This window comes from Grammomys surdaster, unplaced genomic scaffold (genome assembly GCF_004785775.1).
Source record: "Grammomys surdaster isolate TR1022 unplaced genomic scaffold, NIH_TR_1.0 126398, whole genome shotgun sequence".
NCBI classification, from domain to species: domain Eukaryota; kingdom Metazoa; phylum Chordata; class Mammalia; order Rodentia; family Muridae; genus Grammomys; species Grammomys surdaster.
In genome coordinates, this window is record NW_021621192.1 from 3195524 (window position 1) to 3211368 (window position 15845).

Sequence of the window (15845 nt, forward strand, 5' to 3'; positions counted from 1 at the left end):
ATTTTATCCTAAGCCTTATTCTCTTTCTATTTGATGATGTCAAATCTCTGACCTCAATATTCTGTTAAAAGCAGAGTTATAATCAGTGATTGATTACATACATAATTTATGATATCTAATAAATTGTCCTTTGGTATACACTTAAAGATGTTAAGAATATCTGGGATGAAATTATAATGTATTGCTTAAATAGGCCATTCTAGGGATTTTTGGTTCCAGCAAGGAAGTATTTAGGTTGATACAGGCTATCTCAAGCATTTACATTTCATACGAGTTATAAGAAAGCATTGTCAGTTGCAGGAAAGGGGTAGTATCTTGGTCAACAGAATAGGAAATATGTAGTTTATGGGTAACACATAGTAATATATCTTCACGGGACCAACTTCTTTCTTAGCTGTGATCATTCAAACTGCTGAGATTAGCCAGACTGTCCTGGTTGTTCAGTTCACTATCCTTCAATATTGACCAGCATGGCAAGAATATATGTTGATGGAGAGTGTGCAGCAGAAGGAAGAAGCCAGGCACTTTTACTTTGGAATACTGTCTGGGTCATTCAGAAATTTTGACTGTTGTCAAAATTATTGAACTTTCTGAGTTCAGACTTCCTTTTATGATAGGAGAGATAATGAGACCTCCTTATTGAAGTTATTTTTTTAAGACTAAAGATTATTTCAGAGAGTTCAGGAATACATAAGAATAAACTGCCTGGCACATGGCATGTATTACTTGATCATATATGTGAGATAATAAAAATTGGAGTTCTCATTCCAATCAAAGGGAATCTATACATGGGGCAAGTGATTCAAGAAAAAAATCTTAATTTCTACTGATTAATTCAGACTATTTGAAATTTAAGAAAGAAATGAAATTAAGTCTTTATTCAATATAGACTAAGTGCATATTTTTTCTATAAAATTTCATTATTTATAAAATGAAGATTATAGATTAAAGGTAATAATACATTCCAAAGAGGTCATTGGAAGGAACTTGAAGGCACTGCCTTAAATATATGGACAACTTACCATAGCATTTATATAGTTATCCATGATATTATCCAGATTTTTAATATTTCATTCTGTTCTAGAAACCTGAAATCTATGAATCTACCATCTGCCATTTTATTGGGATAAAGTTTCTATGAAACACAACTTTAAAGGACAGCAGCCTTTATTCTATTTAAAATGTCATACATTACTACCTCTAATTCTCTCCCAAATATTCCCATGCCTACAAACAAAACCATGTGCTCAAATTATTAGCAGTTTATTAGCAGTTATTTTCCTTAGTCTTTGCTCCCAGGCTTTGCTAACCACTAATTTGTTTCCTAACCCCACATATTAGGGATATTTTCTTTAAAAGAGGATAATGCATGATCTACTGTTTCTGCTCATGTTTACTCAACATAATATCTTCAAGTATCATCCATGTTATTACATATATTAATATTTCACCTTTTCATCGTTGGATAGCCACCATGCTGCTATGAACATTTATGCAGACATTATCTTTGTTGAATACTTGGAGGCATTCCTAGTAGTAGAATGCCTGGTTACATGGCAATTCAAATTTTGACTCTCAGAGAAACTGTGAATCTTTTTACAGTTCCATTTTTCAGGTTTATGGATTCCAATTCCCCTGCATTCTCACCAACATTTACCAATCTCTTTATTTGTTATTATGATTGTCATTCTAGTAAGTAGTATCCCATTGCCACTTTGATTTACCATCCTCTAATTACCAATGGTTGTAGCTTTCCTTACTTTTTGCTACTTTGTGGGTTCTTCTGTCTCCTAACAATATCTTCTCTGGCTCAGCTCAGTTTCTCTTGGGTCAGTAGTCTCCTGTTGTCACTCTGCTCAATTTCTTTTCTGCACTGTCTTCTCATCTTTCTTCAGGTACCAAGTATCTTCTTTAACTCTACTCTCTGACGCTACTCTTCCTCCACCTGTACCCTACTCTCATCCTACTCCAATCCTATTTCTCTCTCATAGCCTCTACTGGCTTTTTATATCCTCTCATGTTCTCAGAAGCCCAAGAGGCAATCTACACTGAAGATCATAGGGTCCAACAGTTCTAACACCTAAACATTCCCAAAGGGACAGTCAACAACAACCGAGGATCTTTTAAATGGCCAAGCAAGCAAAATAAATTCCACTACAAATGATGTTGTTCACCTTCTCTGTGATTATTGACCATTTGAATATTTTTTAATTTATTTTTTTTAAATCAAATCGTACGTTTTAATTATTCACACAGGGGTTATAAACACAGAAACGCAGGACATGGAGAAGGGGATGACAATGGAGCATAGGTGTACACGGGGAGTACAAATATCTTTCAGAACAGGGTATCGGCTGGGTGAGGGTTCAAGGGATAGGTCACTATGACTCTGCCTATGATTCACTAGTCCTTATCTAAGTTGGTATTATCTGCCAAGGCTACCTAATTACAAGGTCTATGACTACTCAGGCTGGTAAATTGTCACAAAACTGCCTGTTTACAATAGCTTATAGCCATCTGTTTCAGTGTTTATCCACAGAGACCCAAGACTTGGTGTTAGTATACATGTATGACAGGCCTATTGCTGATTTTAGGCCTATGGCTGATTTTAGGCCTTCAGTGTATAAGCAGGGCTACCCCTGAAATCTCCTCCCTTCTCTAATTATAGAAGGGCTGTGGCAATTCTAATCTTGTGAAGGCAGGGATAGAGGCCTGACCTCTAGTAATTGAAGGTGACTTTGTAATGTATCCAGTCCCCCTGTCTTTGTCCAGTGAGTCAAGAGGGCCTTACCCATCCTGATGTCTTTTTCCTGGAGAGGGGTACTTTTGATATCAACCCCTATGCAGTCAGGCTTGTCCCTCAGGGAACCCAGAGAGATATTTTTAACTTTTATTTATATTTCCTTGCAGTGCTTAGCCTTGCAGCCTAAGCAAGAATTCAGATCACCAGTCGGGGGGGGGGGTTCTGGGTGGCCCCTCTCTGCTTGGTCTAGGGATGGAAGTCCCCTCTTTTAGGTTGGTTGGAGATGGGTTTTGGGAACACCCTGGATAGAGTAACAACCTTATCTTGAGTCTCATGGTCCTCCATAGCTAACTTATGATAATGTATCTGAATAGATTTTGCTACCAAATTATTTATCTGTTGTTTCACAAAGTTAGTTAAGGTCCAGGGACAAAAAGAAAAAAAGCAAAAATAATTCAATTAATGGTCCCAAGATGGGAGAAAGTAGGGTTGACAACCATGGAGAGGTTGAAAACCAATTCTTGTACAAACTCTCATCTTTCTCTTTCTATCTCTGCCTTTTCTCAGGGATTTCTCTGACCTTTCTCATGCTCTCTTTAACCCTCCTTGTCTTGTCTATGTAAAGGCAATATTCTTCTTTAAGAGCTGTACACAGTCAAGAGCTGTGCACAGTCTTTTCTATTGTAAAAGAGTAAGTCAAGTAAAATAAATTCCTTTGCAATTTTTGGAGGTCTCTTCAGAGAGCAAAATGAAGAATTTCTTCAGATTAGTAATATCAATCTCTAACTGTTTGATGTTCTTGTCAATGGCCCATCGAAGGTCTGAGTAGTATAAATTCGGAGGTCAGCATCTGGATTAGAACTTCTAACAGCAGACACGATGGGTGATTCATTTTTACCTTTAAACGGAAAGAAGGGAATTCTCAGGGAGATTTTTCTTACCTGGATGTCAATTGTTATTCATCTTATTTATGGTTGGGCTTGGCTTTGTGGGGTTAGCTATTTATTTCATTAATCTTTTTGGTAGCCATTTAGCTGTGCCTTCTGTGGTAACAAACAGGCATATCAATCCTCAGTCCCATAAGAGAATTAGGTCTGGGCCATTCCCTTTAAGGGTAAGAGGGTCCTTCCACATAGCTTTCATTGGTCTTGGTGATGCCAGAGGCAGTCAGCAGCAGATTTGCCATGAGCTTTCAGTTTTAGAGAGTTAAAAGTGAACAAGGCATGATGGAGTGTATTGCAGGAGGACTCCTTCTGGTGGGGTACTGTTCCCCCTCTTTTGTTTTTAAAGTCAATTTTTCAGGGTTCTTGTAAAATCAGGGCAGAAGCACCAGCAGCCGGTCCTTCCACATTCAGAAAGTCATGATGACACTATTTAAAGAAATATAAATCTATATTAATAATCTCTTTTTATTAAAGGACTGTTATAGAACAGCCAACAACTAATCAGACTATATAATATATCAATTAAAAATAGCTTTTTCTACTTTTTATGAGATTATTCCTCTTTCATCAATTAATTGTTGAGGGACATTAGGATTTACATATCTCTTGAGAATATTAAACAGAGACTTAAATTCTTTTGTGGAGAGCTTAAAATAAGATCTTAGCCAATTAGCATCTCCTAGAAACTTTTGAAAATAAGTTGAAATAAGTAAACTATCTTTTTTGTAATTTTCCAGACCCATTATCTGTTTATTTTATTGGATATTTTACATATTTACCTTTCAATGTTATTTCCTCTCCCAGTCTCCCCCAAAACACCTTATCCTATACCCTCTCCTCCTATTCTTATGAGGGTATGCTCCAAACATCCTCCCAGTCCCATCTCCCTGCTCTCGAATTCCCCACCACTAGGGAATCCAAACTTTTGGGGACCATGGCCCTCCACTTCCACTGATGTCTGACAAGGCCACCCTCAATTACCTATACAGGTGGAGACATGAGTCCCTCCCTTTGTGTTCTCAGGCTGGAGGTTTAGACTATGGGAGCTCTGGTTGAATCTTCTGATACTCCTTCTAAAAAAGAACCAAAGTACCCACACTTTGGTTTTCCTTCTTCTTGAGTTTCATGTGGTTTATGTGCTGTGTCTTAGGTATCGTGAGCTTTGGGGTTAATATCCACTTATCAGTGAATGCATACCATGTGTGTTCTTTTGAGATTGGGTCACCTCACTCAGGATGATATTTTACAGCTCCATCCATTTGCCTCAGAATTTCATGAACTCATTATTTTTAATAGCTGAGTAGTACTCCATTGTATAAATGTACCACATTTTCTGCATCCATTCTTCTGTTGAAGGACATCTGGGTTCTTTCCAACTTCTGGCTATTATAAATAAGGCTGCTATGAACATAGTGGAGCATGTGTCCCTGTTGTATGTTGAAACATCTTTTGGGTATATGCCAGGAGTGGTATAGCTGGGTCCTCAGGTAACACTATGTACAATTTTCTGAGGTACCGCCAGACTGCTTTCCATAGTGGTTGTACCAGCTTACAATCCCACCAACAATGGAGGAGTGTTCCTCTTTCTCCACGTCCTCGCCAACATCTGCTGTCACCTGTGTTTTTGATCTTAGCCATTCTGACTGGTGTGAGGTGGAATCTCAGTGTTGTTTTCATTTGCGTTTCTCTGATGACTAGGGATGCTGAACACTTCTTTAGGTGCTTTTCAACCATTTAAGCTTCCTCAGTTGAGAGTTCTTTGTTCAGCTCTGTGCCCCATTTTTTAATAGAGTTCTTTGATTGTCTAGAGCCTAATTTCTTCAGTTCTTTGTATACCTTGGATATTAGCCCTTTGTCAGATGTAGGGTTGGTGAAGATCTTTTCCCAATCTGTTGGTTGCTGCTTTGTCCTATTGACTGTATCCTTTGCCTTACAGAAGCTTTGCAGTTTTATGAGGTCCCATTTGTGAATTCTTGGTCTTAGAGCACAAGCCATGTGTTCTGTTCAGGAACTTTTCTCCTGCGCCTATGTGTTCCAGGTTTTCCCCCAGTTTCTCTTCTATTAGTTTCAGTGTAGCTGGTTTTATGTGGAGGTCCTTGATCCACTTGGAATTGAGTTTTGTACAAGGAGATAAGCATGTATCAATTTGCATTCTTCTACATGTTGACCTCCAGTTGGACCAGCACCATTTTTGCAAAATGCTGTCTTTTTCCACTGGATGGTTTTAGCTCCTTTGTCAAAGGTCAAGTGACCATAGGTATGGGGGTTCATTTCTGGGTCTTCTATTCTATTCCATTGATCCTCCTGCCTGTCTCTGTTCCAATACCATGCAGTTTTAATCACTATTGCTTTTTAGTACAGCTTGAAGTCAGGAATGGTGATTTCCCCAGAAGTTGTTTAATTCCTTAGAGTAGTTTTCGCTATCCTGGGTTTTTTGTAATTCCAAATGAATTTTAAGACTGCTCTTTCTCTCTCTGTGAAGAATTGAGTTGGAATTTTGATGGGGATTGCATTAATTCTGTAGATTGCTTTTGGCAAGATAGCCATTTTTACTATATTAATCCTTCCAATCCATGAGCATGGGCGATCTTTCCATCTTCTGAGATCTGTTTTGATTTCTTTCTTCAGGGGCTTGAAGTTCTTGTCATACAGGTCTTTTACTTCCTTGGTTAGATTCACACCAAGGTATTTTATATTGTTTGTGACTATTGTGAAGGGTGTCATTTCCATAATTTCTTTCTCAGCCAGTTTATCTTTTGAGTAGAAGAAGACTACTGATTTGTTTGAGTTAGTTTTTTAACCAGCCACTTTGCTAAAGTTGTTTTTCAGGTTTAGGAGTTCTCTGGTTGAAGTTTTGTGGTCACTTAAGTATACTATCATATCATCTGCAAATAGTGAGATTTTGACTTCTTCCTTTCCAATTTGTATCCCTTTGACCTCCTTGTGTTGCCTAATTGCTCTGGCTAGGACTTCCAGTACTCTATTGAATAGGTAGGGGGAGAGTGGGCAGCCTTGCCTAGTCCCTGATTTTAGTGGGATTGTTTCAATTTTCTCTCTATTTAGTTTGATGTTGGCTACTGGTTTGCTGTATATTGCTTTTACTATGTTTAGGTATGGACCTTGAATTCCTGATCTTTCCAAGACTTTTATCATGAAGTGATGTTGAATTTTGTCAAATGCTTTCTCAGCATCTAGTGATATGATCATGTGTTTTTTTTTCTTTGAGTTTGTTTATATAGTAGATTAAATTGATGGATTTCCATCCCTGCATTCCTGGGTTAAAGCCTACTTGATCATGATGGATAATTGTTTTGATGTATTCTTGGATTTGGTTGGCAAGAATTTTATTGAGTATTTTTGAATCGATGTTCATAAGGGATATTGGTCTGAAGTTCACTTTCTTTGTTGGGTCTTTGTGTGGATTAGGTATGAGTGTAATTGTGGCTTCATAGAATGAATTGGGTAGTGTTCCTTCTGTTTCTATTTTGTGGAATTGTTTGAAGAGAATTGGTTTCACTGTATCTCTGTTTAGTTTCTGTTTCCATAATTTATCCATTGCTCAGAGTGGGGTGTTGAAGTTTCCCACTATTATTGTATGAGGTCCAATGTGTGCTTTGAGCTTTAATAAGGTTTCTTTATGAAAGTGGGTGCTCTTGCATTTGGCGCATAGATATTCAGAATTGAGAGTTCATGTTGGTTGACTTTTCCTTTGACAAGTATGAAATGTCCTTCCTTATTCTTTTTGATAGCTTTAAGTTGAAAGTCAACTTTATTGGATATTAGAATGGCTACTCCAGCTTGTTTCTTAGAGCCATTTGCTTGAAAAATTGTTTTCCAACCTTTTACTCTAAGGTAGTGTCTGTCTTTGTAGCTGAGGTGGGTTTCCTGTATGCAGCAAAAAGCTGGGTCCTGTTGGCATATCCGGACCATTAGCCTATGCCTTTTTATTGGGGAATTGAGTCCATTGATGTTAAGAGATATTAAGGAGAGGGTATTGTTGCTTCCTGTCATTTTTGGTAATAGTGGAGGCATTGTTTGTATGGTTATCTTCTTTTGGGTTTGTTGGAAGGGGATTATTTTCTTGCTCTTCCTAGGGTATAATTGCCCTCCTTGTATTCAAGCTTTCCTGCTATGATCCTTTGTAGTATTGGATTTGTAGAAAGATATTATATAAATTTCGTTTTGTCATGGAATATCTTGGTTTCTCCATCTATGGTAATTGAGAGTTTTGCTGGGTATAGTAGCCTGGGCTGGCATTTATGTTCTCTTAGACTCTGTATGACATCTATCCAGGATCTTCTAGCTTTTATAGTATCTGGTGAAAAGTCAGGTGTAATTCTGATAGATCTGCCTTCATATGTTACTTGGCCTTTTTCCCTTACTGCTTTTAAAACTCTTTCTTTGTTTTGTGCATTTTGTGTTTTGATTATTATGTGATGGGAGGTATTTCTTTTCTGTTCTTGTCTATTTGTTGTTCCGTAGGCTTCAAGTATGATTATGGACATCTCATTCCTTAGTTTAGGGAAGTTTTCTTCTATAATTTTGTTGAAGATATTTATTGGCCCTTTAAGTTGGGAATCTTCACTCTCTTCTATACGTATTATCCTTAGGTTTGGTCTTCTCATTGTGTCCTGGATTTCCTGGATATTTTGTGTTAAGAACTTTGTGCATTTTGTGTTTTCTTTGACAGTTGTGTCAATATTTTCTATGGTATCTTCTGCACCTGAGATTCTCTCTTCTATCTCTTGTATTTTGTTGGTAATGCTTGGGTCTATGACCCCTGATTTATTTCATAGGTTTTCTATCTCTAGGGTAGTATCCCTTTGTGATTTCTTTATTGTTTCTCCTTCCATTTTTACGTCCTGGATGGTTTTGTGCAATTCCTTCACCTGCTTGGTTGTGTTCTCTTGTAATTCTTTTAGAGATTCTTCTGTTTCCTCTGTAAGGGTTTTCTCCCATTTTCCTGTGTTCTCCTCAAATTCTTTGAGAGTGTTATTTATGTCCTTCTTAAAGTCTTCTATCATCATTATTAGAAGTGATTTTAGATCTGTCTCTTGCTTTCCTGGTTATATAGGCTGATCAGGACTTTCTAACTGGGAGAACCAAGTTCTGATGATGCCAAGTACCTTGGGTTGCTGATGCTTATGTTCTTGTGCTTGACTTTCACCATCTGGATCTCCTTGGTTCTATTTTCACTTTCTCTGACTGTAGCCTGTCTTTCCTATTATCTAGGTTGTGTCAGAATGTTTGGAATATGTTTTACTGCTGGGGTTAGAGCTAAGTCCCAAGATCTGCTTAGTGCTCAGGTGGAGACTGGAAGGAACCAGTGCTCTTGGCCAGGAGTGAATTCCTGGGTCCCAGTGTGTCCTGGTTACTCCCTGTTTGGGGCAAGTGTTACTGCCTCCTTGGCTAGGATACTGCTCTTCTGCTTGGGTTAGAGCTCCTGAGAGCCCTGCTTCCTCTGGTTTCTGTGAGACTGGGTGCAGAGCTGCCACCTGGGATCCGACCATATGCATATTAAAGAATAATTTTCTCTATACAGGAAAACTTCACTTACGTATACAATGAATTATGACCGTATCATTCATCATAAAATTCTCCCATTTTATCTGTCTTAGTCTCTGAATCCCTCCCCAACCCATCTCTCCCAACTTCACATCTTTTCTTTCTTGAAACTTAATTCAAATTAGTGCTTTACATATGTACATGGTGTAGGATCATCCATAACTTGGGGAATCTACCACAGGCCACATCCTCTAAAAAGATTGACCCTTCCTTCTCTAATAGCTATCAACTCTCAATAGCTCGTCAGGAAATGTCAGGGCTAAGAGAGAACCTCTCCCATCTTTACCAGAACTTGTCTTGGCTTTATTTTGTGTCTGGTTTGGCATATAACCACATCTTCCTTGATTTTATTTGTGGGACAGCCGTGTCACCATATTCAGAAGACAGCATTTTACAACAATCCTCCCTCTCCTTTGGCTCTTTTATTCCTTCTGCCCTATGTTCTGAAAAGTTCCCTGAGCCTTGGAACTGATACTAATCAGGGGATTAATAAGGGTGAATCATTTAGGGATTAACACTCTTTCGAGATAGTTTAGAAAGATGACTAGGCAGATACTGTCTATGTTACTAAACTAGGAAGAAAAATATGATTTATCTGTGCTCTCTCTCATGCTGGCAATCATCTCATTGTTAAGCACTTGGAATAACTGTGTCTGGTAATGTGTCTGGTTATTTTATGTGTCATTTTGTTTTGTTTTAAAACACAGATTGGTTTTATCCTGTATCCCAAAAATACAGAACATGCATGGGACCTGAATGATCATAACAACATTTCGACTCTTGCCGTATTCTTTTGTGCTTATTATGCATTGACCTATGTCATCATTGGAGTTAATTATGTTCTTGTCAGTTGGTAAGTTATCTCACTTATCTGATATGATCATCAAGACTCAACTGAGTAGTTAATCTTAAAATTTAAATTCTCTCCATGAATGAGTTTCTTCTATTACTGTTCTATAAGAAAACGTAGTATAGGAGAAAATTCTATGGAAGCACAGAAATTGCCAGTAAAACAGTAAATGCTGACTCAAACTCGGAATAGGTGTCTCTGATGTGCCTCTGACATATGCAGCATCCTGCAGCACATTCACCTGTGCCTCCCTGGTGGGAGATTTGAATGTCCTCTACAACAGTTCCCTCTGATGGAAAAGGGTCCAAATTTTTGTCTTGGAGAGGGAGAAGAAACAGAAAGTCTAACATCATAAATATTAAGTACATTCATCTACTAAAACCTCCCTTTCCTGTCTGTCCACTTTCTAGGGATCTGTTTGATTCCTAATCCTTCCACGGTGACAGGCTCAAACATCATCAGACCATGGAAGGCAGAAAATTAAAATCAAGATGTAGGTGCTTAGAGAAGTTTCTCATAAAATGAGAATTATTTTAGTAATTTCATTTACCACATTTTTTGCACATTTGTTTCCATGATTTATGGAAGTTATGTTCTACTTTTGTGGCCACAGTACACAATGCCCTTATGATAGTACTATATAGGAAAAAATGTTCATGGTTCACAGTGATATTTTCCTTTGGATCATAGAAGTAGATAACGTGCTCAACTTTGGCCACTAGAAGCTTCATACCGTCAAGTGTTGGAAATTGTAACCACCACTACCTCCAAACCTTCATCTGAGTTTATTTCAAAGTACTAATATGGGCATAGGATGGGGGCACTTCTGTCTACTTTAAAAACAGATTTACTGTTTGAGAATTTCATACATGTATGTAATGCATTTTGATCATCCACTTTCATTTTTCCATCTCTAGTTCTTCCCAGACCCCTCCAGACACCTCTTTCTCTCAACTTCATGACCTCTTCTTTTCAAAAATATCACCCACTGAGTTTAGTTGTTGGTTCTCATATATCTATAGATTCTAAGGCTGGCCAACTACTGGAAAGGAGCTTGATACCTCTCTGAACTTCTCAATTTATTGTATACATGGGTATCATCTGTTGTTAAACAGCCAGTATCCTGCTTACAAAATTACTTCCTTGAAGGTACAAGGAAAAGTTGAAATCCAGCCTAGACTTGACCTGGCATTAAAGTTATCTTGGGCTAGCTATAATAAAGGCAATGGCTTCATGTACTTTCTTCAGAGGAAAAGCCACCTTTCTTGTAATTCATAGGATGTTGTAGAAACTCCACTGATGGCAAATTGAACTGGGCTTTCCACAAGATTGTAGATTCTCCTGTTTGTGTTAGAAATGATCTAAATTATGTCCTAATATAAATTTGAAAGTCCGTATTTCATATGCTTACTTTTACCTTATTTTAATCTACACAAGTTTTAAATAGCTCAAAGGCAAATAGAAATTATCTTCCTTTTGGAGTTGTAGCCACAGTTACACAAATAATATGGAGTTTGCTTTATTCACATTGCTTCAGGTTTTAATTTTAAATGTCATCTAACCAGAGATCGCTTTCCTTTTCCCTCAGGTTCATTAAGTGGAAACTTAGCAAGCCTTGCCCCTCAGAAATCCAATTTCTGAAAAATTATGAACAGCAAAATGACTCGGAAGACGATATGTGATTTTTGTCCCAAATTACTTCAGTTCTCCAAGAGAAAAAGTTGACCAGATCTCTGTAAAGGATAAGAGGACTATTTCCTGGGATGTATCATTATGACACTATGAGACACTATGAAAGGAGCATTATAGCAGTGCCCATAAGAGAAGAAAGCAACTACAATATTGAATGCCACCATTGCCCCCACCCTGTTAAAGTAGGTGAATGATTAACACATGAAAAACTTATCTGGTCATACTAGAAGCCATCATCTGTGCAGGGTAAAGATTTTCTGAAGTATCCCCTGTGAGGAAACCCTCAGCCCCAATTTGTAAATAAGTCTAATATATTCATTGGTTCTCCAGGATGGACTTTAGTGGAATCATGCTTTGATTTCTTTAGTTTGTTTCTGATATCTCATCTGATGTTATTTATATAATCCCAAGGGAGGAATTATCACAACATCGAATGTCTGAATACACACACTCGAACAAGATATAAATCAAGGAGTTCTTAAAAGAACAACATTTGATTCTGTCTAAGACCAACTAGGATCTGGGAGACTCTTAATTGGCAAGAAAAGAATTTAATAGCAGGCTGATAGAAAACACAAACAAACAAACAAACAAACAAACATTGACTTCAGCTAAAGCCAGCAAAACTGTTTTGCCAAAAAATTATTTTTGCCAAATTACTTGAGTTCTCCAGGAGGAAAAGTTGATCAGAACTCTCTGAAGGATAAGAGGGTTGTTCACTGGGGTATATGGTTACAAATAGAATAGAAAATAGAAAAGCTAAAAATAGAAAAGTAATGGAAAATTTATTTCATTGAGCAATCTCTAAACACTCCAAAGACAGGGTGCATGCTAATTTATGACTGAGGAGATTGGGTATGTTAAGAGTGGTATAGCTGTAGAATATGTACACTTATGAGCTATTTCATTATTTTTCTATGGCTATTTTTTTTTTGCTTATATACTATCTTATAATTTGAAGGAAAAGAAACTAGATAAAAATGATCACCGAACAAAAGCATACTGAAAATCATAATAGAAAACTGCAGGTCCCGTGGCAGAAACACAGAAAAGCTTTCCACTATGGCAGGCCCCAATAACATGAGAAAGTCCAAGGTTCCAACAGTTTTATTGACATTGTGGATGATAGATGATCTAGATGTGCACACCCCTCCCCCCATTTAAGCCAGGGTGGGTCTGACTTAAATAGGGAGGTGGAAAAGAGGAGGGACTGGGAAAAGGAATAACTTAATTAGCTATGCCCTCTGGCCTTTAGGTAATTCATTAATATGGCTCTTGAGGCTGAAACCTGTAGTCACACCCTCTTGCTGTTTAAGGTGACACCCCTTTGGGAAGGGCTGCATAGGCAAACGTGACTGTGAGGTGCAGGTTAAATGGAGGTCTAGATGGTGTGTAAGATCCTGGATTCTGGGGACATGGCTGAACACCTGCCGTTTCCCCACTGGGGTCAGGTTTCAAGGCCCATGCCCAGTCAAGAACCAAGATATCCTTTCACGGCCCGACAACTCCTCCTGTTTGTTTTTTTAAAAAGGGTGTGTGTGTCCCTATGTCATCTGTGGTGAAACTTTTTGGATGAGGAAGTCAAAAGAAAACACTACTAAGGCCGTAGAGGGTAGCACAATTAAGTCACAGGGTAAGGGGAGTTGAGGGTGAGGGTTGGGAAGGCAAGGGATCATTGAACCAATTAAATACATGTTGTACAGCTTGAGGCTAATAATATCTGATTAATCTAGATAGACATGTTTTCCTTTCTAACATGTAACTTTAGTTATTTGACTTTGGCGAAAGAGTTCATTTGTAGCTGGAAGGTCTGGATCTTGGTGTGCATCATTGGGTCTTCAGTCAAACAAGGTGGCTGGGAGAAGGCAGCTTGGTGTCCCAGGCAGGTTCCAGGAGGTGACATTGTTTCTGGGTCTCAGCATGTCTCTGAAGTCTTCAGTCAGATGGAGGCAGCTTTGTGTCCCAGGCAGATTTCAAGAGATGGCATTATCTCTGTTGGATCTGTGGGTATACCTGTAGGATAATTACAGGGAAGCAGCACCCCTGGCAGGGAGATGTCTGCAAAGGCTGGGTATTAAGCACTAAGTCACTTGGGAGCAAGTACATCACCAGATACAGGTTCCTGTGGCTGGAAGGCAGTGAAGCTTTCCACAACAGCAACTCGAAGACAGGTCCCAATAACACAAAAAAGTCCGTGGATTCTAAAGCTTTATTGTTCATGGTGTGTGATAGATGGTCTAGATATGCATCCCCCATTTAAGCCAGGGTGGAACTGGCTTACATAGGGAGAAGGAGAAGGAAGGACTTGGGAGGGAATAACTTAATTAGCCACGCCCTCTGGTGTTTAGGTAACTCATTAATATAGAAATCTCTTGAGGCTGAAGCCTGTAGTCACACCCTCTCACTGTGTTAGGTGACAGCCCCTTTGGGAGAGGCTACAGAGCCAAACATGACTGTAAGGAGCAGGTTAAATGGAGGTCTAGACTGCATGTAGCAGCCTGGATTCTGGGGGCGTGACTGAACACCTGCCGTTTCCCCAATGGGGTCGGGGTTCAAGGCCCATGCCCAGCTGAGAACCAAGATATCCTTTCATGGCCCGACAGAAAACAAGCCACCATTCAGAAAGTAATTTCCATGATTATCATAGGAAAATTATCTCTTTGGATGGTTTGCTGTCTGGTGTGGACTCTCTCCTCTACTTTTCAGTTTACCATTTTAGACCTTAAGAATGTTTTCATCTGGACCCCCAGACAGAGTTATTAAATTTAGAGGCTAGCAAGCCATGGATGGGTAAGATTCTGCACAGAGCCTTAAAAACCTAAGACAGAAGTGTATTGCTTTTGATAATGTGTATTCCATGATGGGTAAGGAAGGCATTCTTGTCAGAATGACCTAGGACAGGCTCAGTCTTGTTAAGGAAATAAAAGAGGGGGAGAGGTGGAGAGCTTTTGGGGCTGCTTGGCAAGAATCTGACATGGACCAAGGACAAGGAAATGGGCTGCTTGGCAGGATTATGACATTGGCCAAGGACAAGGAAGTGGGCTTCTGGCAGGAATCTGACATTAGGCTAGAATAAAGAAGTAATTTCAGGCAGGAATCTAAATTTTAGGCTAAGGACAAGGAAGTAGGATTCAGACATGAAAAGGACTCTGGGCTAGGACAGGGAAGTAGGCTCAGATATTTTGGTCATCCTGTTAAGCCCTTAAAAACAGTGATCACAGGAATGTTCACAGAATTTTGTTTATTGTCTTGCTTGTTCCTTGACTATTTGCATCTATTGTATTGCTAGTTCCTTAACCTAGAACTGACCTTAAGACTTGCATATAATTAAAATAGTATAAAAATGAAAAGGGGGGATGGGGTAAGAGGGTTCTAGGGAGGGGAAATGGGGAAAGAGGATGGTATCTGAAATGTAAATAAATAAATTATCCAATAATAAAAGAAAAAGACAAGAATGTTTTCATCGCCATGCCTTTACATCCAGGTTCTCATGACCTTTCTTTCATGATACCAAAGCAGAGTCTCAGCTTACTTGTTTTGCCTCACCTGGAATTCTGAGATAGCCTTTATTTCTTCTTGGATTGCCCTCACCTAGGAGTTTTGAGATAGCTCTCATTTCTTCAGCTAGGCTCTGGCCACTGACCTCCTTTGACTAGACCTAATATAGGCCACTTATGGTGAATTGGCTCACCATAATATCATTTAATTGTTAAGTTTGCTATACTAGATGCGTTTCACATACCACTCTCATATCTGTAACTTGTGAGAAAGCATGATTTCTACTTGCACGTGTGACTTTCTTCACTTTTGATCTCCTGTGTTCTGTTGTCTTTGTACTCAAGAAGAGGAGAGCCCAATGTGTTTGACTTCATAATACGGAAGTTGGTGGGATAAAATTGTGTCCCTGAGTCAGAATAAATGGTTATTCTTTTCCCATAGAATTTTGTTTACTTAAACAATTTTTTATTCTTAATTGTCAAAAAGTGGCATTAAGTGACTCATGACAATTAAAGCTCCCATTGATGACTCAATGGGACAAAACTGCTGAAGG

At 38.7% G+C, this 15845-nt stretch overlaps 1 protein-coding gene across 1 annotated transcript in view; it reads left to right on the top strand.

Annotated features, from left to right (window-relative positions):
• Window positions 1–11784, top strand: part of LOC114614668 (transmembrane protein 45A-like) — a 74412-nt gene extending 62628 nt beyond the window's left edge. Inside the window, exons 9-10 of the mRNA XM_028760300.1 lie at window positions 9960–10105; window positions 11691–11784. Coding sequence (XP_028616133.1) covers window positions 9960–10105; window positions 11691–11784 — 240 coding nt within the window. The remainder of the gene's footprint in view (window positions 1–9959; window positions 10106–11690) is intronic.
• Window positions 11785–15845: the final 4061 nt, after the last annotated feature.